The sequence below is a fragment of the Phyllopteryx taeniolatus genome, chromosome 11 (genome assembly GCF_024500385.1).
Source record: "Phyllopteryx taeniolatus isolate TA_2022b chromosome 11, UOR_Ptae_1.2, whole genome shotgun sequence".
Lineage (NCBI taxonomy): Eukaryota > Metazoa > Chordata > Actinopteri > Syngnathiformes > Syngnathidae > Phyllopteryx > Phyllopteryx taeniolatus.
The window spans coordinates 12,359,672-12,377,847 of NC_084512.1; the positions used below are offsets into that span (position 1 = coordinate 12,359,672).

The window sequence follows — 18,176 nt, forward strand, 5'->3', positions numbered from 1 at the left end:
CCTGTTTTTCCTCAATATGGGAGCGTTCGTGAAACGTCATTGTGACGTAATTCTGGCGAATGTGCATTAATATTGGTTAGCTGTCCCATTCACCTCCATATAATTTTGGCTAAGAAACCTAGTTTTTGGGCCATCTTATGCCAAGCAAAGCTATGCAGCAAAGCTTCTGTACAACAGTGAAAACCAGAATTTGGCTTAAATACAAAGTTACGCACAAATGTGTTCCAAATCTGTCCACCTGGCCTGACAAAGGGGATATATTTGACAACTTTTAATTTAGGCCTACACAAAACATTTAATGAAAGTCTACAAGTCTCTTGAGCTATAGAAGTGTCAATCATTCAATTGTTGAATGGAAAATGTTCAAACGGCGAAAAATCGCATTTATTCATACCCATTTATAATTTGTGTACAATGGTAGGCCTACTTAAGAGGTAAAATATCAACAAAAGTATTGGAGGCATCAAGTATTTAAGAGTGAGATGCAAGTTATTACCTAATCTGAGAATTATATTTTTGTGCCAAATATCATTAAATATATACAACAATATATATATAGAACAATATATCTAATATCATAATATTATATTGCAAAACAAGTTATTACAAAGTTAAGTTTCTCTATATAAAGTGCCAAACGCGAACCTGGTCGGCCAGTATGGTTCCACTTGTGTCACGTAATGTGACCGCACGTAAGATTTCAGTGAGCTTCATGTGTCTTTGGGATGCCGTAAAAGCTCTAAGAATCCTTCATTTACAATCTGTATGTACAGCCCGTAACGCAACATGACATTACCATTTATCAATTAACAAAAATAAGTGTGAAAACTCCGATAATTCATGGTCTGCTATTGACTTTATAGGCTTTCTGCCAACCTAGACACCACGTGACTATTTGGTGACGACATGGCGAACACTCCCATTCTTCCTAATCCCTACAATAATCAGATTTTTATATTTTTCTGATTCCGCACGCGTAAATGTGATGTAAATTGATTGATTTGCACACACAGACCCGCTGGCTTGGTTGGTTGTGACGTAACTCCAACTAGCAAATGGCTCATAGTCGTTTTTAACACTAATTTCATGCATTACAAATGCCTCTTTGCTGTGCTATATTTATTCCTTACTATGTATTTTAACAATGTATGCCGTGTTCTTTCTTGGCTCTTAAATTGCTTTTTGTATATGCATGTGTACATTCTCTAATTTAACTTCGGATTGAATTTAAAACGATTAACATTATTATTATTATATGTTGTCGAGTTCTGTATTTAGCAAGCTTTCCGATTATACTAAGTTTATGAAAATAGGATCAAGATTAAGAAAGTTTGTAAAGTTTTGGATCATCTCGTGACTTTAAAGGTCGGCGCATTGGACGAGATGAGCGAGCCGATGCCCTTTTAGAGATAAAAAGGGGCTCGGTTTATACAGATTGTAGCCTGCGGGCACGAGCTCGTCATTTAGAATGAATTCCGATTTACTAACATATGCATGGTGGTGTGGAGAAAATTATCCGACACGCACGTGTCATGACTCTGATGGTGATTTGCATATATTGTATGCCCAACAAGTTGAGTGCACATGAGAACATTTCTACACATTTATTATTAAATGAGGCCCATTGATTTGTGTCAACTCACGTTTACTTTGTTTCAGCAGTCACAGTAACATGACCAGTAGAATTAGTGGCGAGTAATGTGTATTGTTGACTGCATTACCAAACAGCAAACAAACAATCATATCTTTCCCATACAAGTGTTCACAATCTTTATTTCTCTGATCTCAAAAATGTATTGATAGTCCCAGTGGAATCATTTTTACTGTATTTTCCATATTGTTTATGTTGAGTTATGCAATACAATAATCTAACATCCCAAGCATAATTAAATTGCAAAATTGTCTTATTCCTTTGGGTTCCCAAAGTACAGTAAAAGTAACAAGAATAACAACACACGTTCCTTGCTTGTGGTCTCCCCAGCTAGTTGATTGCCAGGCACAGCCACTGTAAAAGGAAGCAACACCTTTATACCACAAATTATATAAAAGTGACAACTGACTGGCAGATTGTGCATATCCATACCTGCTGCATATCCAGCTCAATTTTCCCAGAATCTGCTCGGTCCAGAACCTTAAACATTTCTGATTTGAAAAAAAAATGCAGTTGAAGACACTGCCATAGCATGGCACTTTGATAAAGATCATTATCAACTGTGTTTTTGCACGCTTACTGAAGAGCAGTTCCACTTTAATGAGACAACCTACAAAGCTGTCAAAGTCGATTGCATAGTGAGCATCGGCGTAGCGACTGACAATGGCCTGCAGCACAGCACTGTTGAGGTGAAAACCTGTGGAAGCAAGACAACCGTCGCTTGTCTTTTTTTTTGGTTGTGGATTACAGTACTTGAGATCCTACGGGGTGTCGCATATAACCCGAATTAAGTTTCACTGCCTTTCCCATGCTTGTTTTGTTCCTTTGACGAGTGAATGAAGTTGACATGCTCCACCCCCGTCTGACCGGCTTATCCAGTTTAATGTTAACTGCTCAACAGCAAATATGAGTCAGTACGCTGATGAGATCACATGAAGTCTAAAAAAGCTTTGACACCATCCCCCACTAACACAATAAAAGGAATGCGATGCCTTTTTGAAGTCAGTCAAAAGAACACCTAAGAATATCTCCTACCTTGGTAAACAAGTCATTAAAACTGCTAAACCGGCTGTTTGTCTTTCAATTGAGAAAAATAGGGGTAGAACAAAAAGTCTACATGAAGCGGCTGGATTTATATAACGAGATTTAAGTATGTGAAGAACATTTTCATGTTGTTCCAAATGTAAAGAAACTTATTCCACTGAAATGGGCTTGGAACCCCCATAGATATTATTGAGATATTTTGAGCAATGAGGAAATTACGAGCTTTCTTTTGTATTGGTAAATGTAATTTCTTTGTAGTTGAGCCTTTTGTGACCTTCCCCAGCTTGGTTGACACAATGACGATTATTGGCAATATTATTTGGCTTATAAAGATAATTTTTTCAGTAAACTTATCATTCCCACATGTTTATTGAGCATAATGAGGCATTTGACATTTGGAGCGGTTCCAAGATTTCTTTAAATTAGTCGAATCTTGGAACATATGTCGATGATTCACTCACCTAAGTGACGGTATTATTGGCGAATGTTTGCGGGTGACAGTGACTGAGTGAATCACTGTATGTTTCACTGATAAACAAGCTCAGAGTTGTTTACATACGACAACCCTTCTACCATGGAGCCGATGTCTTATCTATTGCATCGAAAAGGAACTACTGCATGTCACACTTTTAACGAGAGTCAATGGGTAGAGATTTGTGCGCCCCCACAACAGAAGTACGTTACGATGTCAGACAAGAGATGAACGAAACAACTTTACTCATCAACTAGCGGTATATACTGTTTATCTTGCTCATCTAAAAATAGATACTGTATGGGCTACATATATTAAAACATATTTTCATCCATCCATTTTCTACACTGCTTATTCAGGAATGCTGGAGCCTATCCCAGCTAACTGCAGGCAAGAGGCGGGGTACACCCTGAACTGGTTGCCAGCCAATCATTCATTCAAACAATCATTCACACTCACAGTCACACCAACAGACAATTTAGAGTCTTCAATTAACCTACCATGCAGGTTTTTGGGATGTGGGAGGAAACCGGAAAAACCCACGCAGGCACGGGGACAACATGCAAACTCCACACAGGCGAGGCCGGATTTGAACCATGGTCCTCAGAACTGTGAGGCGGATGTGCTAACCAGTCGATCACCGTGCTGCCTATAAATATTTTTAATATTTCATTTTCATCATTAAATGTTTGTCTTATTCAAGGACAGCTGAGTGGTGGGGCAGCGCCCTAGCTGCCACTGATGGAATGCAGTGAAAGTTTACACAATTGACATTCAAATATCAAAGAATTTTCTTATCTAAATAGCGTCATCTCATCAACATCTCTAGTGGTTCATGTGCCTTGAAAATCATAGTTTGGGGGTAAAATGTGGAAAAAATCTCAAGCATCAACTGATTTGAAAACTTAAAATTAGAGGTGAAGTAGCTTTTCCAACTACATCTTGGGTGGGGAATCCCAAGGAATTTCTTACAACAGGCAATGAAAGGCTAGGTTTTATTTCTTTCTTTATTTTTTCAAGATCCTGCTCCCACTTTTGTACAGTTGCAAAACAGCGATTTTCAGCGGGAAATTTCCACCGCGTCATCAGCGTTTCTTCCCATTCCTACAAGGTGGAAGTTTTTGTTGTTGTACAGTTTTGATATGCATCATTGCATTACAAGACAAAACAGAGAATCTAATATCAGACCTCTTTCAAATGTGGATTAAAGTCAGATATTAATTGGATACCAGCCATTGCAACTGCAGCATAAACACACGGCCACATTAGATCTACTCGAGCATGATGTCAACCAAATACTGTAGGCTAATCCATCACATACAGTATACACATGCGCGTCTATTCAAACAACACACTGAGGAAACCTAAAAAAACACCCGCTGTAATATGATTACCAATGGCAGCCAGTGAAGTCACACCAAGGTCACATGCTTAAACCAATGACAGGCAGTCAGTCCAGGCCCACTCAATGGTACATATTGTTTAATATCTGTATTAGGGTTACACAATTAATAAAATTTGAATCATGATGGCCATTTTGGCTGCCACGATTCAATGAGCCTGATCGTCGGTGATTTTTTACATCTAAAATGCGGGCACTGATGCATATGAAAAGTATTTCATTTGCAACAGTGCCCACATCTTAGTCAGCCAGCCACCGGGGAGTGAACGTATGGTTAAGGGTTCATTAAGGGCTGGCACCGCGCTCCGTGAACAACTTCAAAATAAAAGCTTAAATGGCATTGATGTACAATGTAGTAATATAAGAAGCTTTTATTTTGAAGTTGGCCCTCTTAGTACGTTGGTGGAGAGGCGGCGTATGACGGTCAAACACTATGAACAATCGTTGTACCGGGTGCCTTAAACTTTTCGGCTGGCCTGACCGCAATGACAAAACCCTGGAGTAAATAGAAAGGGAAATCACAACTGTTCTTTGCAGTTTGTGACCGTGCACTACTGAGCAATGGTCAAGCAGAACAACGGAGACGTACCTGTCCTTGACAATTCACTGTACTGACGACGGGGATTTTCAAATGAAAAGTCGGTGCTTGCAGACTAATGTTATTGCATTTTATGCATCAACCGCTTATTTGCTTCCATTAAATTGCAATTTGTGATTGCAGTTTGTAATAGCTTATTTATTCATATCGCCCTTGGTATAGTCACCTTTTTTAGGGGTACATTTATATTTTATTATTATGGATCATTTAATGATTCATTTAGCACTGAAAACTGTTACATATTGTTTGTTGAAAAGTAGTGCAATAAAAACAAAGCTTTTTCCCTAACATGAGGATTAATCTTGATTAATAGTTGTGATTACAATATTGATCAAAGATAATTGAGATTATTACTTTGGCCATAATCATGCAGCACTATTCTGTATTATTTGTTCATTATTATCATCATGTTGTCGATTCCCCAATGTTGACACTTAATGTATTTGTTTAAGTGTAGTAAACACATAGCCTACCACTAATCGGGCCGATTCACTCCTTCCGATTATTGTCAATATCATCCGGTATCAGATGTCTTTGAAAGATTATTATGACGGATTATCCTGTGGTGTGGGGTGTTTTAAAAGGGATTTTTTTTCTTCGATGATCTCCTCAGAGAATGGTCGCGGCCGACAAGCATAAATGTTAAAAATGTTCAGTCTTTACGATCGCAAAATCCATAAGGTTGTAATAAAATAGAGGAGCGAGATTGTTTGTATGATGTGTCTCACAAGTGATTCACTTGTAGTTACCAGATAAGCTAATAGTTAGCCTAGCTTCTTGTATTTCTTTTTCCACTACTACTCTTGCTTCTTTTTTGTGTTTTCTGGAAGTCTGGATGCCGTGTGGCACTGTGCTGCCTCTCACAGGTCAGTTTTGGTACTATGACAGGCATACTGTGTTGGGGAGACTTTTCTGCAAGATACCTGCAAGTGTCAGTTCCGATATTGTTCCGGTGTCCCGAGTTGGTTATTGAGGGTACACCACATGCTATACAGGGTATAAGCAGTAAGAACACAGAAGCAATTTTTTCCCCCTTGTAACATGAGGGGTCTCAGATCTTTTAAATCGGTTAGGATGTTCGGTATGCTGTAGCGGGGGGCCTTACCTGTGTTTTGGGTCTGTCAGCATGCAGTTTTTTTTTGCAGGTGTACAGTTGATGTAAGCAGTGAAATTGGATATTGGTCAGTTGAAAAATGTTAATAGTCAGTCAAAAACAGGATATATAGTAGGCCCTAAATCAACCATCTTCAGTTAAAAAAAGTACATATTAACCATGTATCATCCTTCTTTTTCCTCATTGTATCACTTATCCCATAATCACTGTATTATGATTCTAGTGATAATATTGTATCATGAATTACTTGATCCCTGTGCCTCATAGCCATCACAAAAGCAATTTTTATATTTGCAGCGACAATTTCAGAAAATTATTTTTTATTTAACTTTTATTAAAGGTCTGAATCCATATCTGCAACATTGTAGTAATTGAATGTAAACCAAATACGTTGAAACGTTCAAAGTCTAATTGTAGAATTTTTCTTGAGTTGTCTTTAAAACTGAAAAGTCACATTTCAACTGTAGGTTTAAGTGATCAAGTGAGGTTGTGTTACCGGCCAAATGAAATTGGGTGTTACCTGCTTCAGTGGCAGCACCTCTCATCTCGTGGGAGCTCATGGTGCCAGAGTTGTCTTGGTCATGTTTTCTAAAGATCTCCTGTAGAAAGAAAACAATGAGTCATCAAACAAAGAAAGGCTTGTTCGCCCTAATGACATCAAAGCAGGTGAGTGACAATTTCACCAAGTATTTCTGAATTTTGCTCCATAGTTTGTGGAATTCCATCAGTCCCAACATGGAGCTTTCATCCTTCTGTAGAATGTTAAGGTTTTCATAAAGCTATTTAGATTGCAATGAATAATATATATATATTTTTTTAACCCAATTGTTCACAAGCCACATTCGAATTAAAAAGCCACGTGTCAGTGATAGGGCATGTAAGGCTTGATTTACACTGCATGTCAAACTACCGATTCCGATTTAATGCATATCCTTTTTTTCTACTTCTATGTTCATATAAAGTGACATACAGTATTTCAGATATTTCAAATGACACATACCCGATATGGCTGTTTACACTAATGGAACACATGAAAAAGATGCACAAATTGCACATTAATAACTACACTGTCAACACTGGGCTGTGACAATATGAAAGTCAACAATAATATATAAATAATACAAATATTAAACAGTACATACCATTTAGTGGCCCTGGGCCCTTTCCGCTCCGCTCCCCACTATCTAAACCACCTTTAAGTTCAACATTGCAGTGGACCCCAACTATTCGCGGGAGATTGGGACAGGGCCGGACCACAAATAACAAAAATCTGCGGATAATTGAAACCCATTATAATTGCATTGGAATTGTATTTATTTATTTATTTAAAATAAAAAATAAAAATTTTTGAAGAAGCCGGGATAAACTGCCATTAAACATTTTCAGGGTTGGTTCCCCCACCCCATTAAAAAAACAAACAAAACAAAAAACAAGAAAAAACCCGGAAACAAACTGGAAAAAAAGATGAAGAAAAAATGCAAATAGCCGAATCCACGGGTGCTAAACCACGAGTATGCGGGGGTCCACTGTATTCCACTTTATTCTTATCGGGTCACTGATTGTGTAGTGGTACACTCGCCTGACTTTGGTGCAGGAAGCGTGGGTTCAGTTCCCAGTCAGTGACGGTGTGTATGTGAGTACGAATGGTTGTCCGTGTCTATATGTGCCCTGCGACTGACTGGCGACCAGTTCAGGGTGTAGTCCGCCTTTCGCCCAAAGTCTGCTGGGATAGGCTCCGGCGTCCCGTGACCCTAACCAGGACAAGCGGTGTTGAAAATGGATGGATGCATGATTCTTATCAGGAAATTGTTTTGAATAAGATGTTTGCTGTCGATTTGTGCATTTTAGAATTCAGTTTCATTGGCAGATATCTGATACGCATCAGATTTTTATCCACATTTGGAATGATTTCTGATTCCAGACTGAAGATGTTGGATTCCATTTGTAGTTTTTTTCTCTTTGTCATGACACGTTTGATTTATGCCAATTGAGTTAAAAGAAAAGAAAAAATCTGAATTGTGTGATTTGGACCATCCATCCATTTTCTATACAGTTTATCCTCAGGGTTGCGTGTGAGCTGGAGCGGTATACAGTACATCAGTCAATCATAGGGGACATAGAGACAAATACCTTTCATAGTAACACCTATGGACAATTTAGAGTCCTCAATGAACCTACAAATTAATGCATGTTTTTGGAAAGTGGAAGGTAGCTGGACTATCTGGAGGAAGCCCACATAAGCAGAGGGAGAATATGCTAACTCCACATGGGAAGGCCAGACTGTAAGGCAAACGTGTTAACCATGCACTATACAACCGTGCGCCCTCACTTAAAACATGTACATTAGTGTAAATCGAGCCTAAAATGTGAGGTACATACTAAATATAGCATGAGTTGTATTTTTAAAAGAGGATACATCCAGTAGACTGATAATAAGATGGCCTGTCTCAAGGCTAAAGCCATCTGTCTTGATATCAGTCCCTGCAACAAAATTACAAGAGACTTTAAAAACTGAAAAGCACATGTCAATTAGGAGGTTCTCTTTACTTACTGTGTGAAACCACATTGTTCAGAATTTTGACCAATTCATAGACTGAAACCTCTGTGTCCTATTAAATAAGAATATATCATTTCAATATTTGATCTGATTATATATATATTATATGAATATTAAAGCTTATTAGATTTCATTTCACGTTACTGACTCTGCCGGCAATCTGCTTGAAGAGATACTTGAAATGAGGATCCATATCACTTTCTGATAACTCCTCCTGCTATGAGAAGAAACAAAAAAGATGTAAGTTGTCAACAGAAATACTGCAGGTTGGAACACATGTAACAGATTGTTGTGACTCCATGACATTTTTTTGGTTCAAAAGCACCTTTATTGCAAACGACTGTACTGAGTTTTTCTTACCTCCTCTATGTCAGCACCAATGTCCTCTTCCAATTGACTGAAATGGAAATTTAGCGGTTAAGCATGCTTTCTATTCTTGTTATTTGGGACATACCTAATGCATCTTTAAAATGAAGTCAAAGAATAATTCGATTTTTGTTGTTGTTGCTGCATGGCTCCCTCTAATGTTGTTAAGTGCAATTTGCAGACAGACATCTGTGGAGCATGCAGTTATCTGTCGTGTCCTGTGGGTCCTCCAGCCTTTGAAAAGTCATGTTTGGCGGTGTGAAAGTAAGCTCAACAAGTCCTAGTCCTGGTTTGCTTGTTTAAAAAAGCCATTTCGAGGGGCCCCTCGGTTTACAACGTTCCTGATATATGGACAACACCCATTGAACTAAAGTACTGTAGTTTACACAATGGAAAGTAAAAATACGTCGTCTATCGGCACAAAGCGGCACACTTAGTTATTTACTGATTTTTATTTGGCCTGGAAGCATATTTCATACATATTGTACATTTAGAGCGCTGGAATTGTCACTTTACTATTGGGTTAGCGGTAGTTAACGGGAGGTAGTTAACGGGAAGTACCTACTAACGTACATACGTACGTACGAATTCCATTGACGCCACCGCGATAGGGACATAACTCAAACATTGCAAACATCCGTCGGAGAAGAGGAAAACAAAAGACCAAAAATAAAGAATACAAAATAATTTTTAGGTAAAGAGTAGGAGAAAACACATAATACCGTGTCTTGATATAAAGACTTTACTGTGTAACAAGGTTTGTAACATTAGCAACCAATGATAACCCCGACATGAGAGGCAAGGCATAGGTCTTGGTTTATGAGGAATTTAGCATAAGGCGTGGTGTCGTCTAACAGCAACCTATACTAATGCTGTAGTAAAGTCATAATTACAGTAAATATTTGCATTAAAAACACTTCTAGGCCATAAATATAAAACACTCTCAACAAGTGGTAAGTACATGCCTTCTTTTGCCGCATGTAACCTCAAAATATTGGATCTACGGGACTCTTAATTGTAAACCGAGGACCCCTTGTACTCAAGGACTAACCTCCTCAGACTGCTCAGATGATAAAGAATACAAATGAAGGTTTTTGGGAAATGTTAACAGACATTAACATTAATTAATTAATACAGTTTACTTTGTAAAGTTTGTAATGCTAGCATAAATGATACTGCTACAATGTGACGTGCTGTAGAACTTAGCAGCTATCACGTTGAGGTACTGTGGTTTGTCGTTTAGTTTTTTTTTTTTTTTTTTAAAAACGTGTATATATATATATATATATATATATATATATATATATATATATACTGTAATTAATATGGACTTGACCAGTCTATTCCCAATTACTTTGCTACAGCACATACGTGTGCCTTGAGACTTCATCAGGTGTGCCACAGGAAATGATGGAATTTCACTTAATTGGTCTGAAAACGATTATTTACTACAAATAATGTATCTTTTGTTCATTTACAGCAGGGAGTCAAACTCCTTTTTGTCACGGACCACATTTTAGTTATGGTTTCCCTCGGAGTGCCATTATGACCTTAAATTATTATACATACAAAACAAATTGATGGACAACTAGTTTTGAAATCAGAATCCAATAAAAGAAATATTAAATATATTTTAAAAAGGGCATTAGTAACAAAAATGATTGTGATATCTCAACTGAAGATAATTTGCAGTTTTATTAAGAAACGTGAAGTTGACAAATGTTTATTTTTTTTATGTTCAATGTCTTGCCCAGGGACACTACGACAGCAGACAGTCAGAGCTTGGATTCAAACTACCGACTCTACAGTCAGTGGCGAACCTGCTCTACCAAATGAGCCACTGCCGCCGGTTTGCTTTTGGAGGCCAAATAAAATGATGTGGTGGACCAGATCTGGCCCCCAGGCCTTGAGTTTGACATCTGTGATCTACAGTATAGCTATGCCAGTGACAAGAAGTGACAGGCAGAACAACTGAATACTCTTCCACTATATGGCAGAAGGTCAACTACAATTAACCTGTGTCTCCACGTGTTACCATTCATACATCATAGTGTAATTTGTTGGTATTTTAGAAAGAAATGTAAGAAATGTAGCGGAGTCGAAACGCTTTGTGTTTAACTAAAAAGGCCCATATAGCTCACTAAGGAAATTTTAATTGAGACGAGATCATCATTATTTGTTTGACATTTTTGTTTGGTGGTGTGATTTTTCTAATGTAAAATTTGTGCCTTAATTGGCTCAATATGGTTTTAGAAAAAAACGATTATAGCCCAGCAAAGACGTTGATACTGGGTTGCCATGGCAATGCCAAGGACGGCATTCTCCCTTTTACAAACCAAATTTAACCCGAGCCTTCTGACCTTTCTCCGTAGTGTAGCCCCGAGCGCTGAGCTGTCAGTTACCTGATGGAAGCTTGTTTCTCAGCGAACACTCTGAGAACAAAGCTGGCATTTTTGTGAGGATAGAAGGTTGAAGGAACAATGGCATATTCCCCTGGAGGAAGTCTGAAGCGATCACAAACTTCTCTGGTATTGATGAAGGTCCTGCTCATGGCCACAGCTCTCTGACGCAGCAGGATATCTGGGCCCAGGTGAGCATTTCTACGACCTTTGTACTTCACATTGACATACAAAACAATTGTTTTAATGATTCGTTTGATCTTGGGCACAAGAAGAATCTCAATGTGCTGTAATGTTTAGAATCTTTGGTGTAACGCTAAAAACATACCTCGTCTGGGACCTGGAGAGAAGCAAAAGACCGTTAATGTAATCACTCCCAAAGTTGTGGTTCATGTGCAACTTCAAATCTCTATATTACTTCATAGATAGCAAAGCCAATTGTCTGAAGATCTCGATAGAGACTCCGTTGCCTGCGTCCATCCTTTTGCATCAGTCCCACTAGAAAGGTGCATACATCCTCCCCATCCAGAGAATCATCGTCCACATCTTCCAGACGCACCACAAACTGAGGGTTGGATGAGAAGGTCGCTGGAGCAAACAAACACACAAGTGTAACACATCAAACCAAAATCCTTCTGCCACTTCAAAATATGACTGAATGTAGTTGATGAAAGGCTGGCCACCAGTCCTCAGTGCACTAAGAAAATGAAAACTTCATTTTACATATGACATGAAATGATATGACATTATGGAATATAAACTTTTTAATTGCTTGTATACAAAGACAATAGCTCCTCATTTATTGCGGGGGTTAGGTTGCAGAAATTCCCTCGATACACACAAATCTGCGGACTAGTGACCTTTAATTCATTTTATTATTCATAGTATATATTTTAAAGCTTTTTGATCCTCCCTACACTTTTATTAACCTTTCCCATACTCTTATGAACACTTCCTATAAGGGCTGGGGCTACTGAATATTTTTAGAATCACTTATTCTACCAATCATCCCATCAATTATTTTTAGTAATCACATAAAAATGTTTTTTGGATAATACCAATACAAAATTTGCACGTGAGGTGCAGGCATTGTGTTTGTCCACTTGGGGTCGCCATACTCACATTCTACACTGTAGTATCTGTGAATTTCAATGTGTGTGGCTTTAAAAGGTAGAGCCTGGCCTATTGAATTACATGCAAGTCAGCGAGAGCGTCGAGTTGGCTGTTAGCTCAGTATAGCGGCTGGCTGTTCACTGGCTAAAAGCTCTCCAGTCTGTGTGTTGACTGCATCTGTGCGTCAGTTGTGGCCATGCACTTAGCGTATGAAAGTGCTTGTTACATGTTACATGTTTATTTTTTAACATTTGTTAAATAAAGCGATTAAAAGTGCACAGGCAGCTGTGACTATCCTTGAACACCTGTGGAGGGATTACAATTCGTTCTCAGTAGTGGTGGCAGGCTATATTAAATTAGCGATGTTTATCTTAGACTTGCAGTCATGTAAGCCAGTTCTGCTTTACAGTAGACACATTGTATTTTATTTTATTCTGTGTGAAATGATCCAAAACTTTGGACGTTCTGTCTTTTACACACGCTTTACTCCTGGCTCACGCTTATTGCTACATGAGTCAGCAGTAATGTTAGTCCATTTGGAAAATGATCATCATAAAATCTCAAGATATATTCATCCATTTTCCGTACCGCTTATCCTCACTAGGGTCGCGGGCGTGCTGGAGCCTATCCTAGCTATCTTTGGGCGAGAGGTGGGGTACACCCTGAACTGGTCACCAGCCAATCGCAAGGCACATATAAACAAACAACCTTTCGCACTCACCTTCACACATACGGACAATTTAGAGTCTTCAATCAACCTACCACGCATGTTTTGGGGATGTGGGAGGAAACCGGAGAACCTGGAGAAAACCCACGCAGGCACGGGGATAAACTTGCAAACTCCACACAGGCGGGGCCGGATTTGAACCATGGTCCTCAGAACTGTGAGGCGGATGTGCTTACCAGTCGATCACCGTGCTGCCTAAAAATATTTTTAATATTTCATTTTCATCATTAATGGTGAACTAGCATTGAATGGCCAAGAGTTTTGATTGCCCCCCAATTCAGATGACGAACTAAAACTTGTCCAATCTAAACATATACAGTACATGATTCCTGTGTTACCAGGGTTATTGCGGCAGCCGCCTGCAGTTGATCCGACCCGCCACATCCCCTCAAACTGGTAGTGGTTCCAGTGTCCAATGTTGTCGCTCTTGAGCGTATCGGGCGTCAAGTTGCAGATCTCCAACATGCTGAACTGTCTGATGAAGTCCAAGTAGGACATCCTGGTAAGAGCAAACAAGTTCTCTTCATTTCTCTTTTTTTAATTTTCACTTAAATAAAATGTATAGTACTGTACATTTACCAGAACTCTCCATCCTCAGCGACATGGTTCAGTTTGGACTTATCTTGTCCATTGACATATTTCCATTCGCTGGATCTAAATATAATAAACAATCATTCTTGTGGGAAAAATCCAGATTTTCCCCCCTCATATCTAAATTAAGAAAATATTTACCTACCCATCACTCCAAGGCCCGGCCCACTCCACCTTCCCCCATGGGTTCCTGATGCGAACCAGTGGAACCAATGTGCCTCGAAAGTGAACCTGGGACCAAGAGCAACAGCGACAATGTTAGCTACACCTGCATACTTTAAATCCAATACAACAAGAGCTGTGTCCAAAATTGTGTCATTACAAATGCAATACAATACAATATGTGTGTTATTGCAGTGTGGAGTTGCGGTGCGTAATGGTGAGGGGGAGTTTATAGTATTTGTGCTGTCTTGCTTTTTTATGTAAGCAAATCAGAAATTCCTCTGAGCATGATGCAGTGCAGCTTCAAAATGAATTCCTTGGTTGTTGACAATTTAAACTGCAGGGCATACCTCTTCTGCACCAGTCACTGAATATGCGTGTCCTTTAACAAGTTGGAGATTTGTAGTAGCCTCTTTCTCATAGGCATTGGTGATCTGAAAGCAGTTGAAAATTCTTATATATACAGTACCAGTGTGTTGATTACATATCAATTGGCAAATCCAAATGAAACAAATTACATCGATAGAGCAGCCCAGCAGAGAGCCCAGCTTCAGCGCCCGCCGTATGATTTGGAAGAGCTGAGAGGGAGGCTTGTCCAAACTGTAGATTTCGGCAATCCCCCCGGTGAAATCCTCGAAGCCCTCGATTGTGTTTCCACCTGACAGGGCCTCGTAGCAGCCACATGCTCTTTCAGACACAGGTGACAAAAACAGAGTCGCGTTCAACTGTAAGCAAATGCCGTATAGTTTTTTAAACATTTTATGATACAGAAATAATCTGTACTTGGCATAGGCCTTTTCCAGCAGTGCACTCCAAAACTCTGAGCCCTCGGCTGATTGAACAAACAGCAGCTTCCCGTCTCGGGTGGGCAAACGGTCATCCACCACCACATCCACCCACTCGCCAAACTGCCAGAACTAAAAAGAAGAAAATAATATAATCAACTCTACATAATGACTGCATTGGCGAGACCTCCACCAAGGTTGTACTGTTAACAAAAGGAGAAAAAAAAGGCATCGAGCTATTTATTTGTTTGATCACATCGTGGTGAGTTTCTGCAATCAGCAGCATGTGCATTAACTAGAAGGAGGCACTAAGTGAATGGCAATGATGGGCCTTTATTGTGAAGCCACACCCAAAACAGAAATTGGGAATCTCTGTCCTCTAACATAATAACAACATACCATAATCCCCTAAATTACAGTATTTTAAAGATACCATGCCCAGGGCGCATCATACACTTACGAAGATTAAACACCGGCCTTAATTAGCTTCTGCCCTTTTCTCAACAGGAAAATAACATCTATCTATCTATCTATCTATCTATCTATCTATCTATCTATCTATCTATCTATCTATCTATCTATCTATCTATCTATCTATCTATCTATCTATCTATCTATCTATCTATCTATCTATCTATCTATCTATCTATCTATCTATCTATCTATCTATCTATCTATCATCTATCTATCTATCATCTATCATCTATCATCTATCTATCTATCTATCTATCTATCTAGCTATCTATCTATCTATCATCTAAGAATTTACTGCTGAGCCCAGTAGACCGCCATTGCCAACCTAAACTGAAGCACATAAACAGTCTCTCAGATAAATTGAAGTGCGGATGCTTGCCACGTCGTAAACAAATTGCCTGTGCAGTCTTTAAGATGATCTTAGTGTGCTCATGTGACTGCTCTGCAGTGTTGTATCCATTCATGTTAAGTTTCTGAGGACCTTCAAAACTTTGTCTTGCACAATTGGCCTTGGTTTGTTTCTTTTTAAGTTTGTTTTAAACTATAATTTCACTTGTAACACCGTTTAATATTCCCAAAATGTTTGTACAAATGAAGGCCTTCCCACTAAATAACACCTCCCCCCATCTGTAATTGAGTGAATGAATGATGCCGGGCAGCATTTGCAGAAATACAGTAAATTAACAGTACACAAACAACAGTGTGTATTCATCTAAAATATCAGCACAAATCTGCTAGAATCCAAAGAAAAGAAACAGTGTGAGGATTGATGCACAACTTTGTATATCAACTTTGTGAAATTATTAGCAAAACAAATGAGAAATTGCTTTTCTTTTGGAAATGTGAACTTTTCCAAGGTAGTTTATGTATTAAGTATAAAGACTGTCAACAGGTTCGGGGTGTACTCGCCCAAAGTCAACCAAGGTAGGCTGCAGCTCCTTTTGCCACCCGAATGAATAAAAGCGGTATATGGATAGGTGAGAGTGGTATATGGATGGGTGAAAGTGTTCCTCAGAGAGGTAACAACAGATGACTTTCTCTGACCTGGAAGTGAAATATCCCTGCGTATCCCTCAGTGAAACTCTGTCCAGGTGGCACCACACGTGCCAGAATCCGCTGATCTAGGGTCAGCGAAGCGATAGCAGCCAGAAGCCAACAGTCACCTGCACGACAAGAGCAAATACAATACATGTAGACGTGTACTGTAATGTAGTGACTACTAAAAGTAATATTTATCAAGCCATAAGTCAGGACATGTTTGATTCATTTTCTACAGTAAATACAAAAGCACTCCTGTCACAGAGTCATCAAATTACAGTAATCGTCATCCCCATTCCTATCAATTACCCAAAGATCCTTGGCAAATGTCCGTCCTTGTGGCTCCATCATTAATGAACATAGGGTTAGAACATAGCTCCTATAGCACACACACACAGAAAAGGGACAAGTGAATACTTCTTTTACTGCTCATCTCTTTAAAAATGAGACTCATTATGGTGTTTCTGACTTGGCTGCGACACAATTAAATGATTTCAATTTTAGGTATGTGTCTTAAACTAAACACCTTTCACATAGTTTATTGTAAGGACGTTTCTCTTCATACTTCTCTTTTCAAATTTAACAGCATGTGAATGTGCTGAATCATAATCAAATCAGCCTGATACACGACTCAAATTACAGGTTATTGTGTGTGCAAACTTGTACACTTCCTGGCAAAAACACTATGTGGCTTTGTGTTTCAGACATATTTTATTCCAAATATTTAATACAATTTTAGTTTGAAGTTACTTTAGCTGTGTGATAACATAACATTGCACGTAGTGGCCAGTGTTGATTCATGTTGTAATTTACAGTGGGCTAGAGTGAATTACACTGTGACATACTCTTTTCTAAAAAGACTAATTGTCTCAGCAACCCAATTGAGCTTCACGGGTGGGGCAAAATATTAGCAGCTCTTAATATAATACTATGTACAAGTGTAAATTACAACCATTACAATTATCATTACCAAATGAATACTTATGTGCAGGTGTACCTAATAAAGTGTTTGGTGAGGGAATGTATCTGGAAGAGTCTTTCTTGGAATTTAACTCTTCAAAGAAAAAACTGAAATATTGTTAAGCTTATTACCTTACTCTAACAACAGTGAGCTATAGTTCTAATTTGGCATTTCTTTTCTACAGCTTCTTACCATTGGTCTCTTCCAAACTACTCCTCTGGTCTTAGATGAGTATGGACCCAGTTCATTGTAGCCTAGTGACTTGCACTCAGCCGGAAAGCGGTTGTCCTCAAAGAGACGTCCTCTCTCCACACACTGCTGATGTAGAGTCTCATAGTCTTGTTGGTGGAACTTCACAGCATACTGCTTGGTACCAACTCCACGCTTCCTCTGCTGCTGATGGGCCAGGCGACCTGCTGTGGAAGTCATCCTCACCTCTGAGGTGTCTCGCAATTTTGGTAGGATTTGCCTCTTTGTGAGTTGATCTTCCAGCTTAACTCTGACCTCTTTACAGCGCTGGGGTGGGAACTTGTTCAGACAAGGAGGGGCTCCCACCGTGCAGGTGAAGCAAACAAAGCAGACAACAGACCAACTCCATGGTTATTTGACCACAACTAGAAGGCAAACAGGGGCACGCCTAAAGGTAAATTTAGGTAAGTATTATCCATCCATCCATCCATCCATGCATTTTCTGTACCACTTATCCTCACTAGGGTCGCGGG

General features: G+C 39.1%; 1 protein-coding gene across 3 annotated transcripts; it reads right to left on the bottom strand.

Moving 5' to 3' along the window:
- Positions 1 to 1,590: 1,590 nt before the first annotated feature.
- On the bottom strand, positions 1,591 to 17,952 carry LOC133485740 (calpain-1 catalytic subunit-like). Of its 3 annotated transcripts, XM_061789959.1 has the most exons (21): positions 17,647 to 17,952; positions 16,803 to 16,872; positions 16,500 to 16,618; positions 14,980 to 15,113; positions 14,715 to 14,883; positions 14,547 to 14,630; positions 14,180 to 14,265; positions 14,023 to 14,097; positions 13,782 to 13,942; positions 12,022 to 12,191; positions 11,932 to 11,943; positions 11,607 to 11,818; positions 9,199 to 9,235; positions 8,987 to 9,055; positions 8,833 to 8,890; positions 8,698 to 8,762; positions 6,965 to 7,033; positions 6,802 to 6,880; positions 2,232 to 2,348; positions 2,084 to 2,142; positions 1,591 to 2,005 (listed from the first exon to the last, which is right to left on the bottom strand). In XM_061789959.1, exons 1-21 carry the CDS (start codon positions 17,881 to 17,883, stop codon positions 1,982 to 1,984), a joined length of 2,106 nt encoding a protein of 701 aa, XP_061645943.1. In that variant the 5' UTR covers positions 17,884 to 17,952; the 3' UTR covers positions 1,591 to 1,981. The 3 variants fall into 3 exon arrangements, 2 of the variants coding, with proteins under 2 accessions (XP_061645943.1, XP_061645942.1); XM_061789958.1 differs by having other exon boundaries at positions 14,547 to 14,883; XR_009790794.1 differs by lacking the exons at positions 1,591 to 2,005; positions 2,084 to 2,142; positions 6,965 to 7,033; positions 8,698 to 8,762 and having other exon boundaries at positions 2,279 to 2,348; positions 14,547 to 14,883.
- Positions 17,953 to 18,176: the final 224 nt, after the last annotated feature.

Coding starts and splice junctions, on each gene's coding strand:
- LOC133485740 (XM_061789958.1), bottom strand. CDS start 17,883: ATGACTTCCACAGCAGGTCGCCTGGCCCATCAGCAGCAGAGGAAGCGT. Junction 16,873..17,646: donor TAGTTTGGAAGAGACCAATG/GTAAGAAGCTGT, acceptor TGTGTGCTATAG/GAGCTATGTTCTAACCCTAT. Junction 2,349..6,801: donor AGGTGCTGCCACTGAAGCAG/GTAACACCCAAT, acceptor TTGCTTCCACAG/GTTTTCACCTCAACAGTGCT.